General features: G+C 41.7%; 2 protein-coding genes across 2 annotated transcripts in view; one reads left to right on the top strand and one right to left on the bottom strand.

Annotated features, from left to right (window-relative positions):
* Positions 1-9,103, top strand: part of Arcn1 (archain 1) — a 27,093-nt gene extending 17,990 nt beyond the window's left edge. Inside the window, exons 7-10 of the mRNA XM_052188501.1 lie at positions 888-1,035; positions 1,433-1,541; positions 6,647-6,851; positions 8,106-9,103. Of these exons, the coding sequence (XP_052044461.1) occupies positions 888-1,035; positions 1,433-1,541; positions 6,647-6,851; positions 8,106-8,195 (552 nt within the window). The 3' untranslated portion in view covers positions 8,196-9,103. The remainder of the gene's footprint in view (positions 1-887; positions 1,036-1,432; positions 1,542-6,646; positions 6,852-8,105) is intronic.
* Positions 2,072-2,501, bottom strand: LOC127689165 (40S ribosomal protein S25-like). The gene has a single exon (XM_052188507.1). The coding sequence runs from the start codon at positions 2,484-2,486 to the stop codon at positions 2,109-2,111; it is 378 nt and encodes a 125-aa protein (XP_052044467.1). The 5' UTR covers positions 2,487-2,501; the 3' UTR covers positions 2,072-2,108.
* Positions 9,104-11,345: the final 2,242 nt, after the last annotated feature.

The raw sequence follows: 11,345 nt of genomic DNA on the forward strand, positions 1-11,345 counted from the left end.
TATGTAGAAGCTTTGTCCTAGCATCATAGTTTCTGTTCTGGATTTTCTTTTTGACTTTAAAATTGAATATAGGCTTTTGCTTGAGCTAAGCTCAACTATAGCCTTAGTCGCCTTTTTAAAAAGATGGTCTAAAATCTTAAGTCTTTATAGAAGGCAAATCTTTCCACAAAATTTTTTTAAAAATTATAATTTATTAGGAATCCTATTTATCCACCATGTAAGCCCAGAGGTGTTTATTTCCTGTTATCCTTCATCTCCCTCCTCCTCCTCCCCCTTCTCTCTCTCACTTTCTGTCTATCTGTCTTGGCTGTCTTGGTCTGTCTGCTTGCCTGTCTCTGTCTCTCTGTATGTCTTTGTCTTTATCTGTATCTGTCTCTCTTTCTATTTCTTCATGTGCAGTAGTTGAGACAAGGTCTCACATAGGTCAGTTTGGCCTTAGACTCACTGTGTAACAGAGTATGACCTTGAACTTGTAATTGTCTGTCCCTCCTACTTCTAACTTCAGAGTGCTTGGACGGTAGGCAGTTGAATCCAGAGCCCCATATATGCTAGGCAAGTTCTTTGTCAACTAAGCTACATTTTCAACTTCTTACTTCTTTATTTTTTTATTTTCAGTGCATTTATTTATTTATTCATTCATTCATTCATTCATTCATTCTGTGTGTGTCTGTGCGGTGTACCTGTGTGTATATGTCTGTGTGGGCATGCTTGTGCTATGTCATATGTATAGATGGCAGAGGATAACTTTCAAGTGTTGGTTCTCTTCTCTTTGTGGGTCCCAGGGACTGAGCTTAGGTTATTGCTTAGAGCCTTTACCTACTGAGCTGTCTTGATGGCCCCTTCACTTGTCACTCTAAACTTCAGGCTTTCTTCTCTTCTCATTCCAGACCCATCCAAATGTGGATAAAAAACTTTTTACTGCAGAGTCTCTCATTGGCTTGAAAAACCCAGAGAAGTCATTTCCAGTCAACAGTGATGTAGGGGTACTAAAGTGGAGACTACAAACAACAGAGGAATCCTTTATTCCTTTGACAAGTAGGTATCTGTGATGGGTATTCTCTTAACTTCATTGCCATAGCAAGTTCTTTTTGGCAAAGTGGAATTGATGCTATATTTTGTGTATTTGAATTAATCATTTTAAAATTTTAAAAGATTTATGTGTATGTGTCTTTGAATGAATGTATGTCACCTATAAAGAGGTGCCTGTGAAAGCCAGCAGTCATCAGATCCTCTGGAGCTGGAATTACAGATGGTTTTGAGCCACCAGTGTATAATTTACATAGGATGCTATAGTTCTGCAGTTGTTGATCGACTCTATTTGCCATTTTAACATTTTCTATTCTTCCATACTGTTGATCTTATCCCAAAGGCCAAGAAACAGTTCTATTCTTTTTCTAAAGCTGAGGTGTAATAGCCTTGTTTTTCTTTTTAGTTAATTGCTGGCCTTCTGAAAGTGGAACCGGCTGTGATGTCAACATAGAATATGAACTACAGGAAGATAGTTTAGAGCTCAGTGACGTGGTCATCACCATCCCACTCCCGTAAGTTAAATTCTCTTAATAATTCTTATCCTTGTGTTGATTTGTAGAGCTAGTTCCTGGGGTTTGGAGATGAATTTTTGAGGCAGTACCTCACCGAATATCCATTCTGAAATGTTTGCTTATTTTTCCCCCGTGGTAATACTAATTAAGCCTAAAGGCTTAAACACAGCAAGAGCTCTACCACTGAGCTGTATTCCCAGTTTTTACCTATTTTTAGACAGAGTTTCACAAAGTGGCCCAGATCACCCTTTGTTTTTTTGTTTTTTGGGTTTTTTTTGTTTCTTTGTTTTTGTGTTTTTGGATTTGGTTTTTTTTGTTGTTGTTGTTTTTGTTTTTTTTCCGAGACAGGGTTTCTCTGTATAGTCCTGGCTGTCCTGGAACTCACTTTGTAGACCAGGCTGGCCTTGAACTCAGAAATCCACCTGCCTCTGCCTCCCAGAGTGCTGAGATTACAGTCGTGTACCACCACCGCCCAGCTCAGACCACCCTTTCTTTTTTTTTTTTTTTTTTTTTTTTTTTGATTCAATAAAGTTTTATTTTCCCAAATGAACTGCTGATTGAATCTGCTCATGCATCTTCACCAGCAGCTGGCGCATCTCCACCCTTTGTGTTTCTGGTGTAAATTACTTGGGCTCTATGCTTGGAAACCAGCTTGATAAGTCTTTTACTAAGTAGCTCCTGAAGGGCTGCCCTGGCCAAGGAACCTGGAATCTTCAGTCTCTCAGAGACCACAGCTGGAGTAATAAGCTTATAGTTGGGAACTTCCTTACAGAGCTTGTCGTATGTAGCTTTGTCAAACAGGACGAGATTGTTCAGCTTGTCCCGAACTTTGCCTTTGGACCACTTCTTCTTTTTGGCCTTGCCACCAGATTTATTTACTGGGTCTTTGTCTTTTTTGGCCGACTTTCCGGCATCCTTCTTCTTGTTGTTGTCTTTGGGCGGCATGGAGAAACTCAGAGAGTAGTGTGGACCACTGCAGCCTCACTAAGATGTCGGGGGGAAAAAAGGCCAGACCACCCTTTCTTAATTGCAAGAGTAGCTAGGGTTATAGGTCTGAAGCATTAGACATAACTGATACTGCTTCTTCGTAAATACCAGCTGTGCATCACTCTAGAAGCAGAGTATCTCTTGAGTTTGAGGGCAGCTTGGTCTACAGAGCAAGTTCCAGGGCCACACGAACCCAGTTTTGAAAAACAAAAATAATTAGTTGACTAAAAAATAAATTAAAAGCCAGTTGTGAAGCCTGGTAGGATGGCACAGATCTATAATTCTAACACTTGGAAGGTAGAGACAAGAGGATCAGAGCTTTGATCCTAGGCTATGTGTGACCCCGTTTTAAGGGGAAAAGATGGGGTGGGTGGGGATCATGACTAATGTAAAGGAAGGCAGGCACATACAGCTTTCTAGAAAAGGATAGTTGGGCTGGAGAGATGGCTCAGCAGTTAAGAACACTGACTGCTTTTTCGAAGGTCCTGAGTTTAAATCCCAGCAACCACATGGTGGCTCACAACCATCTGTAATGAGATCTGACATCCTCTTCTAGGGTATCTCAAGACAGCTACAGTGTACTTACATATAATAAATCTTAAAAAATAAAAAAAATTTTAGGAAAGGATAATCCTTTTTGAACAGAAATTAAGAGGTAGAGAGCAAAGTACTTTTGGGAAAGGGGCCAGGTGGTGAAATGTCCTTATGACTTGAGTTGATAGACTTCATAAACAGCATGCATTTGTCAGAGTGTTTGTTTGGTTTGGGTAGGATGAATTTTTTGAGACAAAGTCTCACTATATAACCCTGGCTGGTCTGAATTCTAAAATCCACCTTCCTCTGTCTCTTAGTGTGGTGGTTAAAGACTTCAACACCATGTTGAACGGTTATGTTTTGGTGTACATTTTGAAAAGGGTGGAATTTACTTTGAAACCAAGACAAATTAGTTATAGTGCTAGAGCTGTTTTCTTGAGTTAGGCTCCACTTACATTGTAGTCTCCCCAAGGCCAGAAGAATGAAGCCATCTCCAGTCAAACTTCTCTTGCACGCTTCAGAGAAGATTAGTCTGCCAACCTGTGCTCTCTCTTCTCTTCACTGAAGGAAGAAGTGTTTGGATACAGTATGCCTACATCAGTTTCATTAAGTTTTCTAGGAGCTTTAAGTTATGATTGACATGAAGCATGCAGTGCAGTAAGTTTTGACATGTATATACCTGGAAAACTGTCAGCATAGGCAAGATAAACACGTATGTCAAGCTGGGTGTGGTGGCTTATACACTAATCCCAGCACTTGGGTGACCAAAGCGGAAAGATCCTCTGAGTTTGAGTTCTAGGTCAGCCTAGGCTATGGAGTGAGATCCTGTCACACACACACACACACACACACACACACACACACACACACACACACACACGCACCTTAAAATTGTTGTTCCAGTGATGTCTTCTGTATGTCACTGGCATATTCTCAAGGTCCTCTGGAAATCTCATATGTCTCCAGTAGGGTGCACACTGTTATTACCTCACCTTTACCCTCACCTCAGCTCTGTCTTAGGCAATACAGGGTTTTATTGTGAGCCACAGAATATTCGTATTGTTATATGCCTCAACTTTTATTGCAACAAAATAATTTTATATACAACAAAATAATACTTAATTTCTAGTTTTGTTTCCTTTGATTACTGAGGGATTTATCTTGGCCAAGTCCAATTTCAGTCGTGCTTATTTTTTGGGTCTTCTCTCTCTCTCTCTCTCTCTCTCTCTCTCTCTCTCTCTCTCTCTCTCTCTCTCTCTCTCTCTCAGACAGGATTTCTCTGTGTAGTCTTGGCTGTCCTGGAACTCTCTCTGTAGACCAGGCTGGCCTCGAACTCATAGAGATCCACTTGCTTCTACCTCCCAAATGCTGGGATTAAAGGCATGCTTCACCACCACCTAGACTTATTTCAGCTTTTTAAAATATACTATATTACCAATTGTCTTATTACTCTGAAGAGATACCATGACCATGACAGTTTTAAAAAAAGAAAGTATTTTTTAAGGGTTTATTATGTATACAGCATTCTGTCTACATGTATGCCTACAGGCTAGAAGAGGGTACAAGATCTCATTACAGATGGTTGTGAGCTACCATGTGGTTGATGGAAATTAAACTCAGGACCTCTAGAAGAGCAGATGGTGCTCTTAACTTCTGAGCCATCTCTCCAGTCCCCTATAAAGGAAAGCATTTAATTAGGGCTGGCTTACAGGTTCAGAGGTTTAGTATAGTATTGTTGTGTCAGGAAGTATGGTGGCAGACAAGCAGGCATGGTGCTGGAGAGGTAGCTAAGAGGCCTACAGTCAAGCCGGGCAGTGGTGGCGCATGCCTTTACCCTGCATTTAGGAGGCAGAGGCAGGCAGATTTCTGAGTTTGAGGCTAACTTGGTTTAAAGAATGAGTTCTAGGACAGCCAGGGCTACACAGAAAAATCCTGTCTTGAAAAACCAAAAACAAAGAGTTCTACATTCAGATCCCTAGGTAGCAGGAATAGTCAGCCACTTGACTTGGCTTGAGCTCCTGAAACCTCAAAGCCCATCCTCCCAGTGACACACTTCCTCCAACAAGGTCACATCTACTTCAACAAGGCTACACCTCAGAATAGTGCCACTCCCTATGGGCTTATAGGGGCCTTTTTTTTTTTATTTAAACCCACCATGCCAATATTCCCATTAATAGGATTAACCAGCACATCTATAGTTCCAGCCCTTGAGAGGCAGGAGAGTTCTGATTTCAAGCCTATGTTATACAAAAAGACCCTAATTTGAAAAAAGTAAAATAATAGGGTGACTGTCTTCACAAATCAGTTGTTCCTTCAGAACAATAAATAGCTACCTTGAACAGTGGTAGGGCTTGGGCAGTGCTGATGGGTGGACTTTGTTTGTTGAGATTTATTTTACTAGACTATTTTTGGAATGGCGCAGTTTTTAGGTCTCTCTCTACTCTGTAATTATGGCTGTGGTGGTTTCCTGTGTCTTCGTTCAACTTTGCAGTGGCCTCAAGAGATCTTTGAAAAGCATTTTACCTCTGTGTCTATAGCAGATTAGAAGTCAGAATCAGAACTGGGCACAGAGAAGAAACAAGCACTGTGAAATTGATAGGAAACAGTTAAAGTCTTTGCCACCCTTCTGTTTTCCTCATTTACCCTGCCCCAGATGTAAACATTGAGTGTCACTGGTGAACTACAAGAGAATAAATTTAGAATCTGTGGGAGTAGGTGACACTGCCTATCAGCCATTTGTGGGAGTGCAAAGTACATCGTAACTAGCCCCAATTCTTCTGTGTCCAAAGACAACCATGAATCTCTTTTTCCAGTCTATTTTACCCACACCTTGTAGTCAACGCTTTCACTTTTCATTTACCAAATATATTACTAAATTATAATCGGATCAACTCAATTGCATTGGCTTCAGTAAGGATTGAAACATTGTGAACTCTTTTTGGAAACAAACCTTCTCAAAGATCTGAGTTAACCTCTATTATTGGTATATAAAGTTTCCCCCTACTACCAAACTGCTTTATTTCTCATTGCTGTTCATTAAAGAGTTTCATGGTTAAAAAGTCCTTAACAGGGGGCTGAGGAGATGGCTCACAGGTTAAGAGCACTGGCTGTTCTTCCAGATGACTGGGTTCAACTCCCAGCATTCACGTGTCAGCTCACAACTTTTGTAACTCCTTGTTTCAAGGGATATAACACCCTCATACTGACATACTCAGTCAAAACACCAATAAATATAAAATAAAAATTTTAAATGTCCTTAACAAGCTAGCAAACTATTAGTGATTTTTACAATGAAAATATTTTTATAGACATCTACAGTCTTAGTTCCTGCTAGCTCCTAGGTCTAGTCAACCCCCAGAGCTGTCTCCTAAATGCCTGTTCTATTTGTCTTTCTCTACAAAGGGAGTTAAGTGATGTCCTTAGCCAAGGTGTTATAACTTTGATCCTTGAAGTCACCAAGCAACATAACTTTTAGAAAACTTGAGGCAGAATTTGAAATATGTAGTCAAATTTGAGTTTGGTTTTTCTTGTTGGAGTTCTCTGAGCTCTAGACATCTTCACTGACTGGTTGTTTCTTGTGGCAGATCGGGTGTTGGTGCGCCTGTGATCGGTGAGATTGATGGAGAATATCGACACGACAGTCGGAGGAATACGTTGGAGTGGTGCCTGCCAGTGATTGATGCCAAAAATAAGAGTGGCAGCCTGGAGTTCAGCATTCCTGGGCAGCCCAATGACTTCTTCCCTGTTCAAGTTTCTTTCATCTCCAAAAAGAATTACTGCAACATACAGGTACTCTGTTGTAACAGAAGGCAGATATGGGAAAGGGGGGACAAGTGTCTTGATAAGTAGCACAGTTTCATATGGAGGCAAAAATCAAAGCTGAAGTCTTCTGCAGACTCCAGTTCTGACTCAATCATCACACTTCTTTTCTTTTCCCCCTTTTATAATAACATGGTCTGCTTATGTAGCCCTGGCTGGCTTACAACTTGCTAAGTAGACCAGGTGGCCTTCCAACTCATAAGGATCTGCCTTCTGAGGGCCTTTTTTTTCTTTTTAAATCTTCTGTTTGAAGGGGCCAGAAAGCTCAGTAGATAAAGAGTATTTATTGTTCTTGGAGAGAACCCTGGCTTGATTCCCAGCACCAACATGGTTGTTTACAGCTGTCCGAATTCCAGTTCCAGTGCATCCAATTCTTCTTCTGACCTCTGCAGGCACCAGGCTTGGTTTAGCATACCTGAAGCCCTGAGTGTTAAAACATGTGATTCTGAGCCTTGCATAGCGGCCACACCTTAATCCCAGCACTTGGGAGGACGAGACAGGCTGATTTCTAGGAGTGTGAGGCCAGCCTGCTCCACAGAGAAAGTTCCAGGACAGCCAGAGCTACATGGAGAAACCCTGTCTCAAAAAACAAAAACAGACAAAGAGAAGAATAAGAAAACCCTAATCCTGGGGCTGGAGAGATGGCTCAGTAGTGAAGAGCACTGGGTAGTTCTTACATGACAACTCACATGTGGTTCCTGTGTTTGTGACTCCATTCCCAGCTGATCCAATGCCTACTTTTGGCTTTTGCTGTCACCAGACACAAAATGATGGACAAACATGAATGCAGAACACCCATACACATAAAATAAAATGTAGAAAAAGAAGATCCTGCAACGTAGTCTGGCTTTGGACACCAAGAGACTGAGATGGATTTAATAAGTAATGCAGGAGAGGTAGCAGGCTTATTTAGGATCAGATTGTTAATTGATCATCCTTATAGAATGTCTGGCTTCCCTGGGTTTTGTGTGGCAGGCTGAGCCTTGCCACTCACTCTGCCTCTTACTGTGGCTGATGCTTACTTACTTAGCAGTCATTCTTCTAGAGGACAGATCAGATGATGCCTCAGTGACAGGAATGGGCTCTGGGTACTTTTTGGTATTTCCAAGGTACTTTTAGGCTGCTTTTAGAGATGTGATATAAATCTGTAATGAAAATGTAGTTAACATCTCAGAGACTCACCGTTCTTTTTCCTATCCCCTTCCCCTCTCTATGTTTTCCTAGGTTACCAAAGTGACCCAGGTAGATGGAAACAGCCCTGTCAGGTTTTCCACGGAGACCACTTTCTTAGTGGACAAATACGAAATCCTGTAATACCAAGAAGGGAAAGCTGAAAAGGAAGGATTTCAGATTAATAAAGAAGAAGCCAAAAGTGGCTGAAGAGTTTTTCCAAATTTACAAGCCATTGGAGATCCCCCTCCCCATCCCCTTTTTCTGATACAGTGCACGTTCTCTGCGCGCAAGGACCCTCAACTCACGCCCAGCGTTGCGGTGTCACAGAGACATTTTTGACAAAGAAATGACACTGACATAAAGGGAAAGGCTGCTGATTTCTTTGGCTAGCAGGAAGCCAGCTCTCCAGGGAATGCCCCAGTAAATACTCTTCTGCCTTCACCTAAGTCTCCCTGTATTTTAAGCCCTAAATATAGGTATATTTCATACTTTGTTTTTAAAAGTTTTCTCTCTAGATTTGAGCCTTTCACACTCCTTTGCTTTCTGTTGTCTTTCAGTGCACTTAGTCACACACTGGGGTCATCTGTGTGTAGGTACTGCGTTCAGCACTCTGGGAACAAGGTTATCTAACTCATTCTTGACGTTAGACAGTACCAGTGAACTGCTTAAGGGATGTAGAGTCTAAAAGTTGAAATACAAGGTTGTCTTGTTTTCTCACCTCTGTCCACCCATTGCTCCATTTCTTTATGAAGTTGTTCCCTTGTGAGCCCTGCCCTTCCAGTTGCAGGCAGTACTGTGAATCCCATTTATATCAATATTAAAGGTAGCTAGCTGAGGAGCAGCTTTTATATGTACACACCTTTTCAAGATGCCTAATAAGATGGCTACGTTCGTTTCCACATGAAATCATGTCTGCTGCTAATGCTACCCTAACTTACAGTTCTCTACATGCTATGGGACACCGGAGTTGAAGCATTGTAGTCCACTTAGGTTCCATGCAACCACCTCCTCTCCTTCCCAAATGCTCTTCCTTCATCAGTTTTTTTTTTCCAGCAGAAATGAGTCTAGTGAGTCTGCCATTCTCATTAGCCCTAAACCACTGAAGAGACCCCATCCTCACCATTTGAGTGGTAGCATTTGAGAGGCAGGTGATTATATTGGTATGTAGTGAGGGAGTTACTCAAATATACCCCATCTAACCTGACATTTACCACTGCCTCTCTGTTCTTGTTTCTGAAAACCTTTCTCCTCCTCAGCCTTTTTGGTGTCATCATGTAATAATTGTAGGAGTTTCTCAGCTCATTTTGATCCATTACCTTTTCAATAGAGTCTGAATCAGCCAATCCTGCCAATCATTGCCCTGGGCGGGGTGGATGATTTGTTGCTGCAAGGCCGCAGGCAGTATCATTGGGAGGCAGGAAATGACAGTAGATGACCTCCACTCTCTCAGGTGGCTGCAGACCAGAGCTCTCACTCTGAACACCTGGCCTTCCCTGGCAGAAGCATACTCTCCACGAAGCAGAGCAGTCACACAAAAGGCGTGGCTGGGATGACTTGCCAAAGAAGTTTCTAGCCTTTCCCTTTCCCCTAAACTGCATCAGGGAAGAATCCTTATCTCTAGCTTCATTTTCCCGTGAGGTTTTCTGAGGAAGGGGACTGGGGTAAGAAGTCTGTCGTGTAGTAAAGTAGACAAGAGATCTTATTAATCCAGTTGTATTTCAGAGTTGTTTGTCCCTATGATTTTTAAAGTCAAGTTTAATTTCACAAAGACTTTTTTTCTGAAATTACTTTTGGGGTAATATTTAAAATGAGAGACATTTTTGTAACCCTGTAAAATACATAGGGAATATAACATTCCAATGTACACAACGAAGGCAAATTCTTTAATCAAATAAAAGAGTATTATAAAATGAGATGTTTACTGGACTCTAACTTTGAGGTCTGCTTGATTGATTCATGATACTGTATTAGGATCTAAAATTAAAGATTAATGATCGTTTTTTTTTAAAAGAAAATAATCTATTCAAGTGTATTCATTGCCTTGTCTCTATTTCCCAGGTATTGTGCCTCTGTTGTGTGTATTTGCGTACACACACTCAATCCCAAAAACATAGTTTTTAGTAGAATTAAGACTTCTTAGAGCTTTTGCCAGGTCTGGAGTCTTCTATTTTTGAGCAGTTTAGAGTCCATTTTTAAAGGATAGCATTCTGCAGTATCCTGGAGCCTTCCCTTTGTCAGTGATGAGTAAATGAACCAGGAAGGTATGGAGGACGCTTTAGAAATTTGCTTATTCCCTCAAACAGCTTCTTGACAAACATGGTAGTACTTGCCTTTGGTCCCAGCACTTGGGAGGCAGAGGCAGGTGTATCTCCGTGAGTTTGAGGCCAGCCTGGTCTCTGTAATAAGTTCCAAATACAACCCAACCCCACCTAAGCAGAAGGTAATACAAAATAAGGGAGGGGGGCTACAGAGCTAGTTCAGTTGGCAGGGCTTTCAATGCAGCGTAAGCGGATCCCAGGTCCCTTGTAAAGCCTGGGTTACAGCGGCTGCGTAGTGGTGGCACATGCCTTTAATCGCAGCATTCAGAAGGTCGAGAGGTAGGCGGATATCTGAGTTAGAAGCCAGCCTGATCTAAAGAGTGAGTTCCAGGACGGCCATGACTACCCAGAGACATTCTATCCTGAAAAACAAACAAAAAACCCTCTAGGGGCCAGAGAATGCTCAGTGGTTAAGAGCGCTTGATGATGCTCTTACAGGAAACCTATGGGGTTTGGTTTCCAGCACCTATATTGTGGCTCAAAACTATAATTCCAGTTCCAGGGGACCTACTGCCCTCTTCTGGCTTCTGTGGGCACCAAGCACCCACAGTGCACACCTTTAGTCTAGCATTTGGGAGGCAGAAGCAGATTTCTGTGAGTTCCAGGCTAGCCAAGATTACATAGTAAGGCAGTATCTTTAAAAACCAGAAAAGAGTAAGGAGTGTTTCTTACCTGTAGGCTGCTTAGAAGCAAAGCCTTGGGAGCCTGACGGTGGCTTACATCTTACCACAAAACCATCTCCCTCCTTCCCCTGCACCCTTTTGTAGACACACAGCTCTCTTGTTTTTTCTTTTCTTTTTTTTCTTTTTTTTTTTTTTTTTTTTTTTTTTGTTTGGTTTTTGTTTTCTTTCCGAGACAGGGTTTCTCTGTGTGACTCTTGCTGCCCTGGAACTTACTCTGTAGAACAGGCTGGTCTCAAACTCAGAAATCCACCTGCCTCTGCCTCCCAAGTGCTGGGATTAAAGACACCACT

Source organism: Apodemus sylvaticus, chromosome 7 (assembly GCF_947179515.1).
Source record: "Apodemus sylvaticus chromosome 7, mApoSyl1.1, whole genome shotgun sequence".
Taxonomy (NCBI): Eukaryota; Metazoa; Chordata; class Mammalia; order Rodentia; family Muridae; genus Apodemus; species Apodemus sylvaticus.

What these genes read in the sequence shown, in the direction of transcription:
- LOC127689165 (XM_052188507.1), bottom strand. Translation starts at nt 2,486, where the DNA reads ATGCCGCCCAAAGACAACAACAAGAAGAAGGATGCCGGAAAGTCGGCC.